This window comes from Rhincodon typus, chromosome 38 (genome assembly GCF_021869965.1).
Source record: "Rhincodon typus isolate 14 chromosome 38, sRhiTyp1.1, whole genome shotgun sequence".
Classification (NCBI taxonomy): Eukaryota; Metazoa; Chordata; class Chondrichthyes; order Orectolobiformes; family Rhincodontidae; genus Rhincodon; species Rhincodon typus.
This window is the reverse complement of record NC_063369.1, coordinates 6,075,694-6,097,837: the sequence shown is the minus strand read 5'-3', so window position 1 is coordinate 6,097,837 and position 22,144 is coordinate 6,075,694. Positions and strand designations below refer to the sequence as shown.

General features: G+C 45.5%; 1 protein-coding gene across 1 annotated transcript in view; it reads left to right on the top strand.

Moving 5' to 3' along the window:
- The window catches only part of LOC109937000 (cdc42-interacting protein 4 homolog), a 50,511-nt gene that overhangs the window by 6,178 nt on the left and 22,189 nt on the right, over nt 1-22,144 (top strand). Inside the window, exon 2 of the mRNA XM_048617805.1 lies at nt 20,511-20,733. Within this exon, the coding sequence (XP_048473762.1) occupies nt 20,511-20,733 (223 nt within the window). The remainder of the gene's footprint in view (nt 1-20,510; nt 20,734-22,144) is intronic.

Sequence of the window (22,144 nt, the reverse complement as noted above, 5' to 3'; positions counted from 1 at the left end):
TGATGCAGTGACTGAGAAGGGTGGTAATGGAATGGGTGGAGGAACAAAACTAGTGTCCAAATGAAGTGTGGATTTCTACCTTCTTGAAAGAAAAAATGCATTTTCCTTTTGCCTAAGATCAATAGATTAGTGCTGTCTCAGGGAATCGAGGGGAAAAAGGAGTAGGGCAGGAAAATGGAAGTAGATCTGCCATGAAAGGCAGAGCAGACCCAAGGGGCTGAATGGAGTACCCATGCTGTTTATGGTCAACCGTGACAATGTAGTGTGCATCTGGATGACGTTACAGGTTTCTGTACTGATTGGAATCTCCCTGCCTGCCCTTTGTGGCTCTGGAGGCGGACTCTATTGTGTGAGGTGCTGGGGGACTCGGGAAGCAAGAACATTAGTGCTTGAGTCACTGTGGTTGTCCTTCTACCCACCTCATGATCAGGGAATGTTCCAGAAGCCTGAGGGGAGACGCTGCCAGTTCCCTTGTTGAGTTTCACAGAAGAGTCATATGGAACTTGAAATGTCAACTCTGTGTCTCCCTCCCCAGGTGCTGCCAGACCTGCTGAGATTCTTCAGCACTCTATTCTCTTGTCCCTTCTTGAATGGGTGCCTGAATCAGTTCCAAATATGTTTAACTGAATTGCTCCTCACCTCTGGCGCATCTTGGAACTTTGATATGGTCTACCTCCAGCTTCCAAAAGGGTTAACCCTGCTCTGTAGCTCGCTTGTTTGGGCACTCAAACCAATTTTATGAATCATTAGTTAAATGATTAGTCAGATCCTGAATTAAGAGGAAGTCATAAGATAGGAAGTGATACTCAGTTTATGGATTTAGTAAAGGGCTCATTAGTAGAATTCAGTACATGACTATAATGGGAAGGAGCGCAGATGAGAGTTTTACGAATCGGGGCCATGTAAAATGTCCTCTCAGAGTGTGACTGCCTCACTGCAGTACAGTTCTGTGGATAGTATTAGTTTTCTGTTACCTTATCTAGTCATTATTGACCAAGCAAACTTGTCAGCAATCAGCCGAGTTCAGTTCTGTTGTTACATTTTTTTTTAAACACTGAAACGTAGAAGATGGGAGTGGGAGAAGGTCATTTGAGCTCTTGGACCTGCTCCGACAGTCCATATGATCATGACTGATCATCGAACTCAACGCCTTAATCCCAGCCCCACCCCCTCCCCCCATACCCCTGATCCCTTTAGTCACAAGAGCTATATCTACCTTCTTCCAGGAAACGCCTCCTGTTTTGGTCTCGACCACCTTCCGTGACAGAGCATTCCACAGGTTCACCGCTCTCTTGATGAAGAAATTTCTCCTCGTCTCAGTCCGAAAGGTTTACCCACCTATCCTTCCGCCTCTGGGCTCCCTAGCTTCGGGAACATCCAAACCCGCAACTAACTCGTCTGGGCTTGTTAGAATTTTAAAGGTTTTTCTTATTCCTTAGTGGGATTGTGGGCATTGCTGGCTAGGCCAGCACTTACTGTCAGCCCCAGTTGCCCTGGAGAAAGTGGTGGGGCAGTTGCCTTTAAAACCACTGCAATCCACAGTGGTAGAGGTACATCCACAGGGCAGGTAGGAAGGGAGCTCCAGGATTTTGACTCCATGACATGACAGGATGGCAGTATACTTCCCAAGTCAGGGTTTTGATGACTGGCAAGTTAGTGGCGTCCCCAAGCATCTGCTGCCATTGTCCTTCTAAATGATCGAAGTTGCGGGTTGGGAAGGTGCTGCCAAAGATGGGTTGCCGGCAGGTTATTACTTTTTTGTCTTCTTTTCTCCACCAATATCAGTGCCCCCCCTCCCTCCCACCCCTATTGCCACAGCCAATTTATCTCTGAACCCAGAGAGACTTGGAACTTCCTGGGTCAACGTAACTGGCACAGAGTCTTTGACGCTGGAACCCAAATAATTACTTCTTGGCAGGGTTTATCTTTATATTTCGTTTTGTATTGAAGCAACCGTGAAAGATTGTTATCCAGAGTTTAAGATGTCCTTTATCCTTGAGAATTGTCATGTTTATTCCTGCTTCTGAAGCTGTCTACAACAAAGTTACATGGATAGGGAGGCAGAGGCTGGATGAAAATTCGACAAAGCAACATTTCAGTTTCTATAGCTCAACCGTCAATTGAACAAGGGGTGGAATAGCCTTGGTGGGGGGGAGGGGGTGTGGGGCACATGACCTATTCCTATTTTGTGAAAGTCCTCACAAAGACACAAGTCCTCACGAAAGTGTGACTCTACTGCTCTGCTGTTAGTATCTTCTCTTCCCAAAATATGCCCTTTAAGGATTTGACTTTGATTTCAATTGTCATATTTTTAAAGGCCAGTGATTACATGCAGCTTAAAGCAATTACAAGGCTCTCACGAGGTGGAAAGTGATAACCTTACAACTTTGTGTGTGTTTGAGATTTGGGGATGGGGAGGGGGAAGTCTGTGGGAGGCAGTTCGGGGGAACAGCAACACAGAATAATTTTGATGTCTGCAGGACAACAAGAATTTAATGGGACTTCAATCAAGGAGAACAGTTATCAGGAGTGTGTCTATTTTTAGCTAAGCAGTAGATGGTTGTTCAAGTTGTGTTTGTCTTTCTGAAAGGTCAGTTGTGCAAAGGAATTAATTTGCCATCCTGTTTCTGGGTGATGTGTTCACCTGAGTCTGTGCAAACACCAAATGCAGAATTTGTTTTCGAGAACAAGATCATTGGGACTCACTTAATGGTTCGTATTAAATTATCGCGTCAAAAGGGTCAAGGGGGACCAGGGCCTGATGCTGACTGTTCTATGAATTTAGCTCATCTCACAGCTGGAACAACAATCAGTTTCAGAAACCTGTTTTTAAGTGACCAGGGAGGGGAATGCGTAAGATCGTTCTCTCATTGGGAAATCTCTGTAAGTGAACTTTGTACGTGGCCAGGGTAAAGCTGGGCTGAGGATTACATGGTTAGCCAGTCCCGTAAAGTTGACTGACTTGCGGAAGGATGGGTGAGCTGTTGGAGTTGTTGTAAGGAGGAGTCAACCTCACTCTCCACTCCCCACCAACCCGCCACCACCTTCCCTCCGTGTTTCAAGTAGACCTTCACCCTCCCATTAGTCTCCTCTACTTCCCCAGTCTCCACTTACTATCTCGACAGGAAAGCACGTTGGGACGATGGAGAGAGAATGATCACCAGCTTCAGGAGTGAGAAAGTATCTCACATGCCCTTTGCCCTAGCCTGGCTGACAAATGACATTTTTCACACCGCCGTTTCAAGTCAAGGACAGAAACCTTGCCCAACAGCGTGGGGTGGTTTCTGCCACCTCGTGATTATTTTTGTTTTAAACGTGTCTGTGCGTTTGTCTTGCTGCCAGGAATTGCAACACCAATAACGATCAGTGGCGAAGGCCAGGCTCCCAAATGGGAAATGCCCTGAACATAACCAAGGTTGAGTGCTCCCAGCACATCCTGTGCCCCCATACCACTGTCCAGTGACATCTGCTGTCATGGGCTTCTATTGATTCAGCATTCCCCAACAGGTTGAAAAATTCCCTTGCTAAGCCTCTTGTATTCCATTAACGTCCAACTTCTCCTCTGCTGTCTTGACCACTGCATCCTTCTTCCACCTTTCTTCTACTGGAAGAATCTCTTTGCCTTTCTCTTCCTGCCTTTGTGATGCTTCATCTTTAACCCTGCCTTCGCCATTCTCCATTAAAGCCTGCTACTGATGTCTTCCACTCTGTTTCACCTTTTCAATGTTTTTTTTCTCTCTCTCTCTCTGTCATTATAATGATCAGAAACAATTAAAAAAAATGAAAGATTTGCATTTCTGTAGCACCTTGTGCAACCATCTCAAAGCAATGTTTTTTTTTTTATTCATTCATGGGATGAGGGCATCACTGGCCAGGCAGCATTTATTGCCCAGAGGGCAGTTACAAGTCAACCACATTGCTGTGGATCTGGAGTCACAAGTAGGCCAGACCAGGTAAGGATGGCAGTTTCCTTCCCTAAAGGGCATTAATGAACCAGATGGGTTTTTCTGGACAAGTGACAATGGATTCATGGTCATCATTAGATTCTTAATTCCAGATATTTTACTGAATTCAAATTCCACTATCTGCTCTGGCAGGATTCAAACCAGGGTCCCCAGAACATTATCTAGGTCTCTGGATTAACAGTCCAGTGATAATACCACTAGGCCATTGCCTCCCCATGGTTGTAATGTAGCAATTGTAACAATTTATGCACAGCCAGCTCCCACAAGCGGTAACAGTGACCAGACCATCCTTTTTTTAACCCCTGGTTTAATTGAGAGATCGGTATGGACTGGGGCAACGGGGAGAACTGTCCTCCCACAGGATCGGTTGCATCTGCCTGAACTAACAGATACAGCTTTGGTTCAATATGTCGACCAGAAGACAGCACTTCCAACAATGCAGCTCTCCCTCAGTGTTGCACTAAAGTGAATGTTTTTATGTTTAAGTCTTAGAGTGCGATTCAAACCCTAAAATCTTGTAACTTAGTCGGAAGAGTGCTACTCACTAAGCCACAGCTGATGTACATTAGAGTGGTATTTGCATGGTGGCTATGCCACGGTTTCCAATGCCTTGCAATGAGGGAATAATCTTTCTGTGTGATCATTGCAGAAGCTAGGGAAGGATGTGTTCTTCCTGTTTCTCAGTGAGCTGTGCTTTCCAGCCTGAGGTTGGATGTGGAGCAGTAGGTTTTTGGTGGTGGTGGTGTTCAGCTTAGATGGGTGGGTGTCGTGAAATCCATGAACTATTTCTGCAGCGATAGCTCAGTGCCTTGGAGGCTTGTGGCGCAGTGGTAGTGTCGCTACCTCTGGTCCAGAAGGTCTGGGTTCAAGTCTCACCTGCCCCTGATGTGCACTAACCTGTCTAAACAGGTTGGTTTAAAAATATAGTTTTGTGCCTCAACAGATTAGTTGCGTATTATTGAGCCGTAGAGATGTGTAGCATGGAAACAGACCCTTCGATTCAACTTGCTGACCAGATATCCTAAATTAATCTAGTCCCGTTTGCCAGCATTTGGCCCATATCCCTCTAAACCCTTCCTATTCATGTACCCATCCAGATGCCTTTTAAATGTTGTAATTGTACCAGCCTCGACCACTTCCTGTGGCAGCTCATTCCATACATGCACCACCCTCTATATGAAAAAGCTGTACTGTAGGGCCCTTTTGAATTTTTACCCTCTCACCTTAAACCTATGCCCTCGAGCTTTGCACTCCCCTATCTTGGGGAAAAAGACCCTGGCTATTCACTCTGTCCGTGTCCCTCGATTTTTACAAACCTCAATAAGGTCACCCCTCAGTCTCCGACGCTCCAGGGAAAATAAGCCCAGCCTATTCAGCCTCTCCCTATCGCTGAAACCCTCCAACCCTGGCAACATCTTTGAAAATCGTTTCTGAACCCTTTCAAGTTTCACAACATCCTCCCTGTAGTCTGAGAAGTGGGTGTCTCAAAGTTCACTTTGATTGTGAATGGCGGTGACTATGTGTTGGTCATGTGCAGAGGATTCTGGTAATTAGCATGTGGTAATAGGGAAAACTGATTAGGAACATAAACTGGTCAGAGTTTAATCAAATTAATACCCTTGATTTTATTCCGTCCTTCATTAGCAGCTTTTTCTTCCAACGTTTGGGCTTTAAGCTCTTGAATTCCCTTCTAAACCTTTCCATCTTTCCAACTCTCTATCTAACACACTGTTTCTCTCTCTCTCTATGTGGCATATTTTCAACTTTGTTAACAGCACTCCTGTGATGAGCCTTGCACTGCTTCACTGCATTAAAAGCACTTGCATCTCCAAGTGAAAATCAGAGCCAGGAGATCTGGGTTCAAGTCCCACCTGCTCCAGAGGTGGGTCATTCATCCCTGAAATTCCTTTCAACAAAAGTTGTTTATTGTATTTTGTACTTGGATCTCAACGAGACAGGTTCCTTCTGTTTATGATCCTTGAGGCTTTGTGTAGATAGGATTGATGGAAGGAGTAGATTTTTTGTTCAGCTCAATGGTTGGGGTGAAGCTGCTACTGGCCTTGCTTAGCTGGTGTTCTTAAGGTGATTTTAGAGTTGTGAATTGTGTTGCAGTGGTAGTGTCCCAACTTCTAACCTAGGAAGTAGGGGCAACAGAGTGAATTCTGCAAGTGCCAATTAATGCCTCTAAACAGGTTCATAGAAAATATCTAAAATAAGCTCTAGTGCAGAAGAGCATAATGTTCCACATAGACCTCTTGGGTCAAATGACTTTTTTTTTGTACTGCAAATTTGTAATTCCTTGGATTTATTTAATGAGTTCACACCAGCCTCAAGTTAGGGTGAATAGCCAAGGTCTTTTTGCGAGGGGAGTCCAAAACTAAAGGGCAGAGGTTTAAGATGAGAGGAGAAAGATTTAAAAGATTCCTAAGGGGCAACTTTTTCACACAGAGTATGCTGCATGTATGGAATGAGCTGCCAGAGGAAGTGGTGGAGACTGGTACAATTACAACATTTAAAAGGCATCTGGATGGGTGTATGAATAGGAAGGGTTTAGAGGGATATGGGCCAAATGCTGGCAAATGGGACTAGATTAGTTTAGGCTATCTGGTCAGCATGGACAAGCTGGACCAAAGGGTCTGTTTCTGTGTTGTACATCTCTACGACTTGTTTTTGGTGATTGTATCCTATGGCATTAGAAAATCTCCTTTTGAGTGCTGTGTGCATAGCACTGGGGAGGAAAGATTCCTAAGAATTTGGCTGTATCTTGTAAGTTGCCACTGTGCAAACACAAGCAGCCCGCCTCTCCATGTTAAGAGTGGATTAGAGTTGGAAATGTTTGATGACCCGGGGCAAACTTTCTGTTTCACACATACACACGCACGTGCACACCTGTCAATCTATGGGGTGAATCATTTCATCCAAAATGTTTGTTTATTTGCAGATATATTCTATTTTATTCAAGAAACACACAATTTGTAGTCACAGTCAGTCAGTGTGGCATTTTATAAATTCCTGCTTTCGGAATAAAACCAGCCTGATTCCAAGTTAATACTCTGAGACGTATTCTGGACAAGGCCTCACATCTACATTTCAGTATCTGACCTGAGATGTCAACTTTAATATATTCCTATCACTCTGCCTGTTTGAAGTTTGGAAAGTTAGGCAGACACTGATGAAACCTTTCATTATCTCAGGGCAGTGACTTGAAACAGATTCTGGAATTTGCATCATAATTGAAACTTGTACCTCCTTTCTAACAGAGTTCTCCATACCTTGCTTCCAGAATGCAGGAATGTATGAATGGTTAAAGGTGGCATCCGTCAGCCATTTTAGGTTTGTTGACTCCACTCATACCAGTTGTATGATCCTTTGATCTCTCTGCCCTTCATCTCTCTGCCTATAAACTCTGAGTCTGTGTGCTTTCCTCTCCCTGCCCCTGACAAAGGGGCTGCGCTCAGGAAGCTTGTGATTTCAAACAAAATTGTTGGACTATAACCTGGTGTTGTCCAATTTTTGACTTTGCCCAGGCAAATTCCTCGGAGGTCCCATTGATCCCGGGCCTGCTGTCCTCGCAGGAGAGCTGTCACATCTCAAAGACCAGTTCCTCTGCTTCTGTCAATGTTGCCAAGCCTGATCAGTGGGTTCATTATTGCTGTAGAAAGAAAGGAAATGGGCCACTCCTATGAGAGCAGGTTTGGGAGTATGTCTGATGCCACAGCTGATAGTATGCAGTTATGAAAGGGACAAATGGTTTGTGCCCCTCTCTCTCTTTCCCCACCCCTCAGCCTAATCCAACCTCCGCATTCAGTCTTCAGTTCCCATCCATCTGGAAACATTTAAGCAACGCATAGAAAGGGCATGAAAATAGAGATATTAATTTGTTAATACACCATTATATCATCTCTGGCTTGGTCTCCGTTCCAACGTTCCGATGGAATTCCCTCTCTAAACATCTCCAATTCTTTCTCCCTCCCTTCTTTAAAATGCTGTTGGTAAGCTCCTTCCTTCGCCAACTATTTGACAGCCTATTCTCATGGTTGAGCATCTATTTATTTTGTCTCATAAACTCCTGTGAAGTGGCTTGGGATGTTCAGACTCTTTGGAATATAGTAGGCAACCTTATTCAAGCCTATCAGATCCTTAGGGGGCATGACAGGGTAGATGTGGAGAGGTTGTTTTCCCTTGTGGGAGTGACTAGGACCAGAAGGCATCATGTCAGAATAAGGGGTCACTCCATTTAAGACAGAGATGAGGAAGAATTTCTCCCCAGATGGGAGTGAATCTGGAATTCTTTACCACAGAGGGCTGTAGAGACTGGGTCATTAAGTATATTCAAGGCTGAGGGAAACAAATTTATAATCAGTAAGGGAGTTGGCATCACGAGAAAAAGGCTAGAAAGTGGAGTTGAGGATCAGCCATGATCTTGTTGAGTGGCAGAGCAGACTCGATGGCCTGAATGGCCTCCTTCTGTTCCTGTGTCTATGGTCTAAAGGCACCGTGTAAATGTGAGTTGTTGTTGTTATGCAGCCACTCCTGATCTCCCAACTTCCTGACACGTTGCTGACTGGAATGTACTCAAACATGACCACGGTAGGTTTGTAAACGTGTGTTAGCTGTAGCTCGGTGGGTAGCCCTCTTGGTTCATGGGTCAGAAGTTTGTGGAGTCAAGCCCCATAACACAGATTGACACTCCAGCCCTGGGACTGAGGGAGTGCTACACAGCCACTGTTCAGGCGAGATGTTAGAACAAGGGCCTTAACTGCCCTCGCGTGACGAGAAAGGAAGTTCGCTGTCCTGCCCAATATTTGCTGCTCCACCAACATCAACAATTGCTGTTTGTGGGAGCCTGCTGTGCAAATTGACTGATACCTTTTCCTCCATTTGAAACACATCAAAAGTACCTTTTATTGAGACCAAAGTGACGTTTGCTCAATAGATGCAAACTTTACGGGTGGACAGACACACTTGGTGGCCTGTCTCTCATAGCTTGAGCCTTGCCGTCTTCCCCCTCCTCTGTGATCTGCTGCCTGTTCTGGTTAAAATGTGGTCAAAGACCCCGTGTGCCTTGATTGGTGTGTATCTTTATTTATTCCGTCCAACTTTTCAAAGATTTCATTGGAATTCAGCAGAAAGTAAGAGGGAGTCTCGAGCCCAGGCTAATCCATGGGCAGCTCATTGCAAATTGTCTCCTTGTTTTGGGGTCCTTTGGGTCCATGTCCGCCATCTTTGTCTATCGGTGAATGGTGGCGTGAGATATTGGGCCGAGTAGGATGCTGTCCTTTTCCAGTGTCTTAGGACTGTGTCACCTCCAGGACTCTGGCTGCCTCTTTTCCGATGACTCAAGTTTTAGAAGCTTCTTTTAATGATGTGTGCATATTTTTTGGAGATTCCAATTCCTCCCAAGTCTCAACTCCGTGGTGTTGGTTTGTGTGAGTTGCAATGGAAAAAATGTTGCTGACTTGCCCAGCGTCACTGAGCACAAACAATAATTAGATGGTAAGAAGGTTTTGTCAGTTGAGCAAGACACAAAAACGTGTATTTGTGGAGCGCCTAAAGCATGCTTCACGAGTGTGTCTTCAAACAGAATTTGACCACGGGCCACATTTTAGGACAGATTGTAAAGAGTGACAAAAAACAACAACAACAAAGCAGCGATTTAGATTCAAAGTTTGTAAGTTCAGGTCTTGGTTTGGGATAGTAGAATTCTCATTCCGTCTTTTCTGCTGCCCCAGGTATCGTTGTACATGGTGCACTTGGGTCAATGTGTGTATTTGTAACATGAATGGTGCACCTTGCAATGAAACTACAGCTGTAGGTTTACGCGGGAGTGAATGTCTGGTCTGGCGGGAGATGATTTGCTTTGCTTAGGTTTACCTGGCACAGTTGAACATACCAGTTAGGAGCATGGATGGTCCATTCGGCCCCTTCGGGCTGCTGTGCCATTCTGCAAGACTGTCGTCGATCCAATTGTGCCCACTAGTACACTTTCCTGATTAACCTCCTACCCTTTAACTCCCCTAAGTCAGCCAAGAATCTCTGCATCAAAAATATTCCGTGATCCACGCTCCCACCGCTCTCTGAAGAAAAGTTCACAGACTAACAACCCCCTGAGGTGGGTGGGGGGCTGGGGGAAGTTCTCCTTATCTGCATCTGAAGTGAGAGACCCCTAGTTTCTACCTGTGTCCCATAGTTCAACTCTGTCTCACAAGGGAGGAACATCCTTTTAAAATCCCCCCCTGTCAATGCCTCATGGGATCATATTGGTCTCAAATGAATGCCAATTTGGATATGGTTTGTCCAGGTACATGAACTCAGGAGGTCAGGCTGTGAGCAGAAACCTTGGGTGCGTTTTTTTTTATTTGCCAACCTCTCCCTGCTCCCTTTTCAAGGTGAGTCAGAATGCCCCTGTCTGAGATGCATGGAATTGGTCCATGGTTTGGACCCTAGCACTCTGGTCCTCTCCTCCAGTGTCATCAGAGAGGGAGCAGCTACTGGTCGTCTTCACACAACCCAGTGTAAATGCTGCAGAAGTTGGCGATCTGACCTAACGACACAGAACACTGGAAATGCCCCAGTGAGCCAGCCAAGAGAGTGGGATGGAGTACACATTTGCAGGTCGGTGACCTTTTGTCAGAGATCATGTAACGTGGCATTACCACAAGATGTTAGGGAGGAACTGGGAAACTACAGGCCAGTGAGTCTAGCAGTGGTAGGGGAATAATTAGAAAATATCCCAAGTGTTGCCCACAGAGAGGGTACAGAGCAGATTCACCAGGACGTTGCCTGGAGTGGACTGATCCAGCTCTGAGAAAGATGAGACAGGCTGTGGGATTGCTTTCCTTAGAATAGAAAGGCCTCAGAGACTTGATCGAGGTGTACAGAGTTCTGAGGGATGTGAACAGAGAGAAACTTTTCCCCTTGTTACAGAGGCATCAGTGACCCTGAGGCTCAGTTTAAGGGAAGGAGCAGGAGGTTTAGAGGAAATCTGAGGGCAAGGTTTTTTTTTGTCATCAGGACGTTGTTGGGTATCTGGAACTCACTTCCTGAAAAAGTGGTAGAGGCAGGAATCCTCGAGATATTTAAAAAGTATTTAGGTGAACGTTTGAAATGCCATCCCAAACAAGGCTACAGGCCAAGTACTGGGAAATAGGATCAGAATAGATGGCTGATGGTCGGCAGAAGCAAGATGGGCCAAAGGGCCGCCTCCTATCCTGTTCAAACTCTATCTAAGGTGTACACAGTTCCCAAGAGCAGAAAAGAAAGTGATCAGGCACCCAGACTTCCTCTTTGTACAGTGCAGCAACCTGACTAAGTGATTCGCTCAGATTCCGGTTTGTTTGTGGCTTCTCTGTCTCTGCGTTCACTTGACCCTGTCTTGTTCCTAATTACAGAGTAACGGTCGACAGGTCCCACAGCCTTTGTCACAGTCTAGGTGTGTTCACTGACTGGACTCCCTTTCCCACCGCTGCCAGTATGTCTGATACTCTAGGTGTGTCTTACCCAGCTGCTGGTTCCAGGGTTTTGACCCTGTGCCCCTTGAGGGCAGATGGTCGACGGGGAGATGACTTGTAGTGGTTTATGAATGTTATTCATAGATCATCTTTCTCTGCACGCCCCTTCCCTCCCCCCCACCCCCCAACCCCCAGCTTTGTTTCTTGAAAGCGCTAACTGGTGCTGGCCTGCACAATCCTGTAACATGTTACACTTCTCCATTTATGTGATCCGAAACGATAAGACTATTCGACTGCAGAAGCAGTCACCGTGCTTCCTACCTTGGCCTTTCGCCTGCCATTCCCATATATGTTCACTGGCCACCAGCAGGCCAATGGCTTCTCACCTACTGGTACCTGTAGTGAGATCGAGTAACTGAGGGCAGGACAGTATCAGGGATTATTCAGCTCAGGAGAGCCTGAGAGTGTGGGCTGGTGGAAATGACAGGGAGAAGGCATCTGAAGAGAGAACATTTGCAGGGTTAGAGGGAAAGGAAAGCTCTTTGAGAGAACCAGCACAGAGATGATCTCCAGTCTGTGAATGACTCCTAACCACTCTGATTCCACGATATGACAATGGGCTTACTCAGGTTCATTAGGTTGATTCCAAAGTTGAGAGGGTTGGCTTATGAGGCGAGACTGAGTAGACTGGGACTATACTGATTGGAATTTAGAAGAATAAGGGGGGATCTTATAGAAAGACATAAAATTATGAAGGGAATAGATAAGATAGAAGTCGGGAGGTTGTTTTCATTGGTGGGTGAAACTAGAATGAGGGGGCATAGCCACAAAATAAGGGGGAGCAGATTTAGGGCTGAGTTGAGGAGGAACTTCTTCACCCAAAGGATTGTGAATCTGTGGAATTCCCTGTCCATTGAAGCAGTTGAGGCTACCTCATTGTGTGTTTTTTAAGGCAAAGATATATTTGTGAACAGTAAAGGAATTAAGGATTACGATGAGAGGGTGGGTAAGTGGAGCTCAGTCCATGAAAAGATGGGCCATGATCTTATTGAATGGCAGAGCAGGCTCGATGGGCCAGATGGCCGCCTCCTGCTCCTATTTCTTATGCTCTTATGAAGAAGTTCCAGTCCACCTTATTTCCCTTTTCCCACACCCCTGCTAAACTGTGACCCTCCAAGTTGCAGTTGGGGGCTTGCAATGTGTGTAGAGCATTCAGAGTCATAGAGGTCTACAGAACAGAAAAAGACTATTCAACCCATTGAGTCTGTGCTGGTCAAAATCAAGCACCTAACTATAAGGTGCACACAGTAATCCTACAAACACTGATATGTGGGGGATTTCTGAGCTGTGGAGCATCAGTGTGATTCAGTTGTGTGGGTTTCAAAGGGTTTTTAATACCTTTCAAAGGTAAATTTCGCTCTAAAATCCCTGCAACGAGTAGGTTTTTCTTCTGAAGAATTTTCTGAAGACCATTTTTGGGTCCCTTAAAGACAAAGTGGTCAGCTTATTTGTATGTAACCTCGAAAGAGTGGTATCAAGATGCAGACTCCCTGCTGTCCATTCTCTCCTACCAACAAGAATGAAGCTGAAAACGTTTGACCCTTTACTTTTTGTCAAAGGTGATGATAAAAGAAGGGAGTTAAGAAATATTGGCACATAACGAAACAGGCAGACCTGTTTCTTGGAAGGGGAATGACCAATTCTGAGAATTAGCAACAGGACTTCTCATTGACAAAGTAGGAGGACGAATGGGCTCATCAAACAGAAGTGTCACTTTCCTGTACCCAGTCTTCAACACAGGAATGAGTAGTTTCTGTAACATTGCCCAATAGAGGCGCAGTTATCAAAGAACCTAAGGTCATAAGAATTAAGAGCACGAGGAAGCCCTAATAGTAATCACGCAGTATGATGGAATACAAAGGAAGAATTAATGGGATGCTGGAATTTTGAACAAACACCAATAATGCTGAAGACATTCAGCAGATCTGGCTGCATTTGTGGAGACAGAAACAGAGTTAACATTTTGAGTCTTCTGAGGAAGAGTCCGTACCAGACTCAGAATATTAGCTCTATTTCTCTTTCCATAGATGTTGCAAGAATTAATGGGAGCTTGTCAGAAAGGCACAATGAGGGTCATGGAGGATTTTAATCTCCATAAAAACTGGAAAAATCAAACAGGCAAAGGTAGCCCAGATATGGAGTTTGTAGAAAGTTTTCGGGATGGTGTCTTAGAACCGCATGTTCCCGAGCCAGTGTTGGTTACATTTCAATGCTGAACATGCTGCTGTACAGACAAGACATTAAACTCTGCTGTCTTAACTTGTTGAGCTGTGTTTTGAAGGTACAAGAGAACTCTGTTGGAATTCTGACCAACATTCGTTCCTAAACCAACAATGCAAACCGATTAAACCTGTCATCTGGTTTGTCTGTAACCAGGTTAACTGTCATGCCATGCCTACATAACATACTTCAGAAAAACAATTCACAGTGGCAGACGCTTTCAGAAATTCCAGCCCTTGTATGAGGCACTGTAGTTTCTATGTTGAGGGCCAAAGAATGTACAAATAAGGAAGTACAGGTCATACAGCAGGGTAGAAAACAGTGCTGTACCAGCTTGCCTGCTTTGCCCAGACCTGTTGTCACATTTTTCTGTCTGGAATGCATTCTGTTTTAGTCCAGTGAGACTCTTGTAATTTCAAAATGCAGTTGGTCTGTAATTTTGCATAATAATTACACTGGCTTTGTTCAAACCGTTCTGATGTGTATTTTTAATTATTGAGTATCAAAAAGCTCATGTACTGCAGGCTGATTGTCAAGGCTGCAAGCCCTCTGTGTGAAAGTGAATCCTGTATTTTTCCCTGTCTCATTCACAGTGATGATGGTTTGGGTTAACATTGACATCAGGGCTGTATTAATAGTGAGGAAGGTGGTTTCAGATTGTAGCAAGATCTAGACAGATAGGCAGATCAGCAGTAGATGGAGTTTAACCCTGAAAAGTGTGAAGTGATGCACTTTGGAAGAAGTAACAAGACAAGAGTACTCGGTGAATGGCAGGATATTAGGAACCTCAAAGGAGCAAAGAGGGATCTTGTGCTTGTCCACAGATCCCTGTAGGCTGCAGAGCAGTTTAATAGGGTAGTTAAGAAGGTATATGGGATACTTGTGTTTATCAGTCAAGGCAGAGATTATAAGAGCCAAAAGGTTATGCTGGAGCTGCACAGAACTATGGTTAGGCCACAGCTGGAGTGTGCAGCTCTGGGCCACCACACTGTAAGAAGGATGTGATTGCACTGGCAGGGGTGCAAAGGAGATTCACCAGGATATTAAAAGAAAGCAAAGAAGCTGAAAATCTGAAAAAAGCACAGAAATTGCTGGAGAAACTCAGCAGATCTGGCAGCATCTAAGGGAAGAGAAACAGAGTTAACGTTTCGGGTCCAGTGTTACTCTTTGTCACTGAAGGTTCACTGGACTCAAAATGTTAGCTGTGTTTCTGTCTGAGTTTCTCCAGCCTGCTCTGTGTTGGTATCACCAGCATGTTGCTTGGGATGCTGCATGTTGGTGATGAAGAGAGGCTGTATGAACTCGGGTGAATTTCTTTACAGCAGAGAAGCTTTGGGGGGTGGGGGGGGGCGTGGGGGTGGGGGTGGTGGCGCAGGGGGTGGTGAAAGAGGTGTTTTAAGATTATGAGAAACTTGGACAGGGTGGATAGGAAGCAGCTACTCCCCTTAGTTTAAGGGTCCATAATGAGGGGACATCATTTTAAGGCGAAGGGCAGGAGGTTTAGAAGGAATTTGAGGAAATATTTTTCACCAGAGTACGGTGGGGAATTGGAATGCACGGCCTTGGAGGGTAGTCGAGGTGGAAACATTGCAAGCTTTAAAAAGTGCATAGGTGAGCACTTGAAATGTCATAACGTTTCTGGAAAGTAGGATACGTGTGGACAGGTTGGGTGTAGAACTGCCTCTTCTGTGCTGTCTGACTCTATGACACTCATCCCCGCGCCCCCCGCCAGGCAAAGAACTATGACAGAAAATTACTCCTCCCCTAGCAGCTGCTTTCAGACTGAACGCTGAGGCTAGTGTTGGTGGTGGAGAGGTGTTGGCCGATACACTGGATCTGTCCCTGGTCATCAAAAATTGTCCTGGAATCATCTTGAGTTGTCGCTGACAGGAAGCACACAGGAAGAATAGCTTCACTGCTGTGGCTTTGGACATTGCTCCATCAAGCAGGAGTCACTTGCTTTTTTTAATGCATCAGGAGCTGGTGAATACCATCATGTTCGCTGAATGGCTGAATGGACATGTTCAAAGGGGAGTTGTAAGCACAGATTGGTGAACGTGTTGACATCTGCTGTGCTCATAATTAAATTGCCAGAGGCTGACACTAGCGAAATTTATAGAAGAATTCTCCAAATCCAGTTTCTGGAAACACCCAAGATTTCCAGTCAGGCTTTGTTTGAAACCTGTTAGAGTTTCTATTCCAGTTTTGTTGGCTTCAGAAATCTCCCCTTCTAACTCCAGTTGGAAAACCCGAAGGACGTACGAAAGAAAACATACTTTTATTTATTTCTTACAACACTTTTTTGATTTAAAATTTAGTTCAAGAAAGATGGGAGATTGGTAGAAAATGATTTCAAGGGTGAAGTGTTTGGAGGTCATGTGGGGAATTCTCCAGGAATGTGTACAGTCAAAGTTGGCAACACTGCGTGTTAGAATTTCAAACTGAAGAAGGTAGTTTGTGCTCCTGAGCCTGAAACTGAGCTCCCAGCGTGGGTGCGCTGGAGAAAGGGGCTACAATTGCCAGTTGTACCCCATTTCAAAGGCTTCTGTTCGTTCCAGTGACAGACCGTCTGTTTTCAATGCGAGAATTACTGTACCCTTGGCTATTCTACAGCGTGTCTCATGGTCAGTGCGTTCCTCGCTTCTCCCCTTTCCAATGTTGGCTGTCCCTGTAGCAGGAAGGGGGCTGCATGTTAAAAGGTTTTTGTCTCAGTCTATATTGAATTGAAGTGGCTTTGGCCCATCCCAAAGCCATTGCCCACAGTGTGAATGGTGACCCGTGCCATTCAGTGCCCATGAACCGGTTTCTACACTGACTCCAGGTTTGGGTTGAGCTGGGAGTGGTTGGTTCCATCGCCGTTGCTGATCCACGTCTGGTTCTTCTGTTATTCTGATTTAATATGTTTTTGTTCATCTTTAATAAGTTAACTGTTTGATTATGTTTTTGTTCCGATGCCCCATCAGGGGCTGTTCTAAATTTCTTAACTGAGAAAAAAAACTGTGCCCCATGGATGTAAAGTGCCTGGGTATGATCTTGAGGCTGTGATGGTTGCTACATAAATGCATCTGCCTAGAAACTAACCAGTGGATCACCAAGTCTACAAAAGGGTGTGACTGAAGGAGAGAAGACATTACACAGAACCTAACACCCTGTACCCTTTTGCTGTGCTGTAGTCATTGCTAGGTGCATAGATATTCAGTGTGTTGTAGTTGGAATCATAGAATGCCTAAAGTGTGGAAGCAGGCTGTTCAGCCCATCAAGTCCATGCTGACCCTCCGAAAAGCATGGCACCCAGACCCACCCCGCTACCTTACCCCGTAACCCTGCATTTCCCATGGCTAACCCACCCAGCCTGCACATCCCTGCACGCTATGGGCAATTTAGCATGGCCAGTCCACCCTAACCTGCACGTCTTTGGACTATGGGAGGAAACCGGAGCAAACCCACGCAGAAACGCAGAGAATGGTGCAAACTCTACACAGATAGCCACCAAAGGTGGACTTGAACCCTGGCACTGTGAGATAGTGGTGCTAACCACTGAGCCACCATGTTGCCCACTTCTAGAAGATTTCCATTATAATGCCAGCTCAACAGTGCCCTCTGTCCAAGTATAATGGGGAGGATAAGTAGGTCTAGTTGACAATTCCCAAAATTTTAATACAAAGCCACCGTTTTTCTGAATAAAAATGATTTGATGTGTGGGAACAGTTTTGTTTTTATTCTGCTGAAATTCAGAGTGAGTTTTCATTTGTAGCAGGGAACTGCATGAGACAAAATTAATTCAGAATCAACAGGTAATCATTACTTCATCAAGGTAAAGATCAAATCTTTTCATTTCGGAAGGATTCAGCCGAAAGAAAAGCACAATTACATAACAAGGCAAGAAATTATATATTTTTTTGAAACTGTTGACACTTTGGGAAGTTTTTAAAACTTGGCTGTTCTGACCCTGCTGGTTTTCTTCCTGAAATCAGTCATTTTGATGACTGCTGCACTGATTCAGTTGGTGTGTGGCTAACCTGAGGTTTGTAAGTTTAGGAACCCAGCCGGTCATGTGATATCCTCCTGTCGTCATTTGTTGTCTGCTTCCATTCTTGTTGAGTGGGTGAAGCTGCTTGTGCACGGATTGGGGAAGTGTAAGGGGCGACTGGGGACTGAAAGCTGCTTTGGGAGCAGTTGCACACTCAGCGTTGTAGAATTGGGCGGCCTTTTTTTGAACTGGGTCAATCACTGTGACACCCCCCACCACCGCCCCCTTCCCCCCCCCCCCCCCCCCCCACCTCCCCCCCCACCACCACCACCAAATCATGCCCTTCCTGAATCCTTGATAGAAGTATCCAATGCCCATCCTAACTGGAAACAGAATTGTGAGTGCACATGGCAGCCTGTCACTCGGGTACAAATGGCTTCGATGTGGCAAGTGTTGCCAGTCTCCAGAAAATGTCGATTGATTTGCTGATAGCCTCGTACAAGTGACATCTCGTGCTCGGCTTCCCCGTTACCCTTTACGATCTTACAGCACCTGCATATCAGTTTCCCACTAAACCCATTACAGATAATTCAGGGTCATACCAGAATATTTACCCTGTCCACAGCATTACGTGATGATGCCAGACAACCTCTTTGGCCCAGATGAGGAAAAATATGAACCATTGAATCTCATTTTTACAGCCAGTCAATTCTTCTTGGGGAATATATATTTATTTACTTTCCTCTGTGTTTTCTCCCTCTTTCTTAATCCCTTCTATATTTACCTTTCTTGACCTGAATTCATCCTATTTCTTCTTTCATACGTCCTCTCTCTTTCTCTATCCTTCAATCCTCTTGGTTAGAGATAGCGACCATTGTTCTGTCCGTTCGCTGAGCTCCCAGACACTTGTTCCCTTCATTGCACTGTTCCTAGCAGTAAGTTGTACAGTAACTTGTATTTAAACTGAGGGGTTGAGTGAAAATTGCAACTATAGGCACAGCCCATGCTACAAATAGGTTCCTTTCCTGCATGTGCTCATAAGCCAATCCGTATAGGAGTCAGTACGCAATCCAAGACAATATAAAATAGCTGTTCATACGTGCGAGCACACATTCATGTGTAAGGTCTTTAAAATTAATATTAATACACCCCTGTTAGGGATTCCATTCATAAATATGAGTTTTTGCTACGTGTCACAGGAACCTTTCCTAGCGTTGCACAAGGATCCTGTCACAGGATTATTGCTTCCTTTTATTGTTAGTTTTTAATTTTTAACTACCTATTGTTCATTGAAAGAACAAAATACATGGAGTTGCGTCATAAGAGGACCTCAGTGATGTCCTGGCAAACCCCCTACTCTCTCTCGGTTCCTAATTCTATTGCAGTCATAGAATCCCTACAGTGTGGAAACAGGCCCTTTGGCCCAACAAGTCCACACTGACCCTCGGAACATCCCACCTAATCTACACATCCCTGAACACTACAGGGCAATTTAGCACGGCCAATCCATCTCACCTGCACATCTTTGGACTGTGGGAGGAAATTGGAGCACCCGGAGGATCCCCACACAGATACAGGGAGAACGTGCAAACTCCACACAGGCAGTCGCCCGAGGGTGGAATCGAATCCAGGTCCCTGGCGCTGTGAGGCAGCAGTGTTTACCACTGAGCCATCGTGCTGCCCCAAATGGGTTCCCACCATCCGTGCATTTCTGGATTTGTTCTCCTCCTGCCTTCCCCAAATCCGGTGTCATCCTGATCTACAATTTCCAGTAAAACTAGTTTTACATTAAAAAACAATTCATAGGACATGGACAATCTGTGGAGAGCCATCAGTTATTGCCCATTCTGGGTTACCCTTGAGAAAGTGGTTGCGAGCAATTGCTTTGAACCAGAGCAGTCCATGTGGCTTTGATTAACTTGTACCAGTGGAGCATTTCGTGCCTCTCTGCGTGATGTGGGTCACTCCAGGGGCTAGGAACTGACCTCAGGAAGGGAGGAACGTTGTTGAAGGGAGTCCCAAATATGGGACGCGTGGCACTCCTAGAGGGCTGGTGGAATGGGATAGTAGCTAATAAAAGAAATTTGCTGATGGAGAAGGTTCACCAACAATCTGTTTTCAGGGATGAACATCTGGTGTCCTTACCCAGTGAGGAGTATATGTGACTCCAGACCCACAGCAGTGTGGGTCTCTGCTCTCTGAAATGACCACATCAGGGGAACATGTCTCTAGCAGGCCCACCACCTCTTGTTGCTTGCTGTGTAATTGGAAGATTGACAGTTTTCAAGGGTTCCTGTAAAATTGCACCCCCCTTCCTCTGCCCCGTTCTCGTCCTCTTTTCGTCATACCTATAAATGATTTGAATGAGAATTGGTTAGTAAGTTTGCAAATGGCTCTGAGATTGGTGGTATAGTGGATAGGGAAGAGGGTTATCTGGGAATATAGAGAATCTTGATCAACAGGGCTTGTGGGCTGAGGTATTGCAGATGGAGGTTAGAGAAATGCAAGGTGTTGCATTTTGGTGGATCGATCCAGGGCAGGACTTACACAGTCAATGGTAAGGCCCTGGGGGTATTATAGACAATCCAGAAAGTCACGCAGAACCTACTCCTGCTGCAGATGATGGGGGTCAATATCATGGAGGATCTCGAGGAGCTAGCAAGTTTCACTGTTTGCCTCAGAGTCCTCCAAGTTAATCTTCCAGTCCAGGGCCCATACTGTGGAGCAGGATGAGACGTAGTCCAAAAGAAGAGCTCTGTACTCAGTAGTGTGAAGGAAGAAGATGGCTCGGTGACATCACTTCAACCTGACACACTGAGGATCAGCAAATCCTTTTATTGCCAGTCTGTATGACACAAAAACCACTGACAGCGTGGCCTCCCGGCCGTTCCTGTCCTCGATCACGGGGGTCTTGGAGAGGCTGCACCAGTCATTATCTCTGGATGAGCTGACCAAGGCCCTCTATTCATTAGAAAAGAATATAACTTCTGTCAGCAACAGCTTACTGGCTGAATTGTATTCGGTTCTGTGCACCTGCTGGAGGTCTCCGACAGTACGCTTCTCGAAGGTACCATGAGAAACATAGAATCCCTACGGTGTGGAAACAGGCCCTTCGGCCCAACAAGTCCACACTGCCCCTCCGAGGAGCATCCCACCCAGACCCATTCCCCTGCCCTTTCCCTCTAACCCTACATTTCCTATGGCTAATCCACCTAGCATACACACCTTGGACACTATTTAGCACATCTTTGGACTGTGGGAGGAAACCGGAGCACCCGGAGGAAACCTACGCAGATGCAGGGAGAACGTGCAAACTCCACACAGTTGATCATTCTCCCTCCAGGTCCAGACCAGCATTGCAAGGACGAGCTTTCAGTTGTACAGCTGGATTTTTTCACAGTTCGAGTTGGCCGTGTTTTACTGGCGATTCTGTTTGGATCAGAGCCAGGACCTGGGTCTCTCCCGGGCTAGACTCTCTGTATCTCCGACCCTGTGCCACATTTCCTGCACACATTAAGTAGTGAAGCCACATGAAGGTTGAAAATACTTTGGCACTGTTTCAGGTTAAACACACAAACTAATGCCACTTTTCAAACTATTTCCTGTTAACATTAACCAGCGTTTCAGATACTTTTCCTTTTTGCAGCCAGTTATGCTTGGAACCGGGCCCTGTATTCTGGGCAGTTTGGAGTGCCATTTGGTTGTGCTTCAGGAGCAGAGCTATCTTTCTTCATTTCCTCCAGGTTTCACTTGCTCCCAAAATATTGTTTGTTCTGTCAACCTCATCTTATTTCCGTATTCTTGAAATTTCCCAGGAACACATTGAGCGTAGGCCCCTGGTTGTTGGTTGAGCTGGAATGCTCAGTCAGGCCAGGCTGTTGCATTATAAGGGAACAGCAGCTGGGGTACAGTTTTAAAGCTGTATCTGAACTGTTCTTCTTGCTATATTGAGCACAAAATGTTCAGTGCTGAAGGAGTGCTGCACTGTCCAAGATGATGTTTTTTTGGATACAACGTTAAACTGAAGTACTACTGCTAGCTTGGGTGGATACAGAGTCCATTGAGCCAGAGCTATACAGCACGAAACAGACTGTTCGGCCCAACTCATCCATGCTGACCAGATATCCGAAATTAATTTAGTCCTATTTGCCATCATTTGGCCCAAATCCCTCTTAAACCCTTCCTATCCACATACCCATCCAGATGCCTTTTAAACGTTGTAATTGTACCAGCCTCCACCACTTCCTCTGGCAGCTCATTCCATACACACACCACCCTCTGTGTGAAAATGTTGTCCCTTAGGACCCTTATAAATCTTTCCCCTCTCACCTGAAACCTATGCCCCTCTAGTTTTGGACTCTCCCACCCTGGGAAAAAGACCTTGGCTATTCACCCTATCCATGCCCCTCATGATTTTATAAATCTCTATAAGATCACCTCTCAGCCTGTCTCTATAGCTCAAACCCTCCAACCCTGGC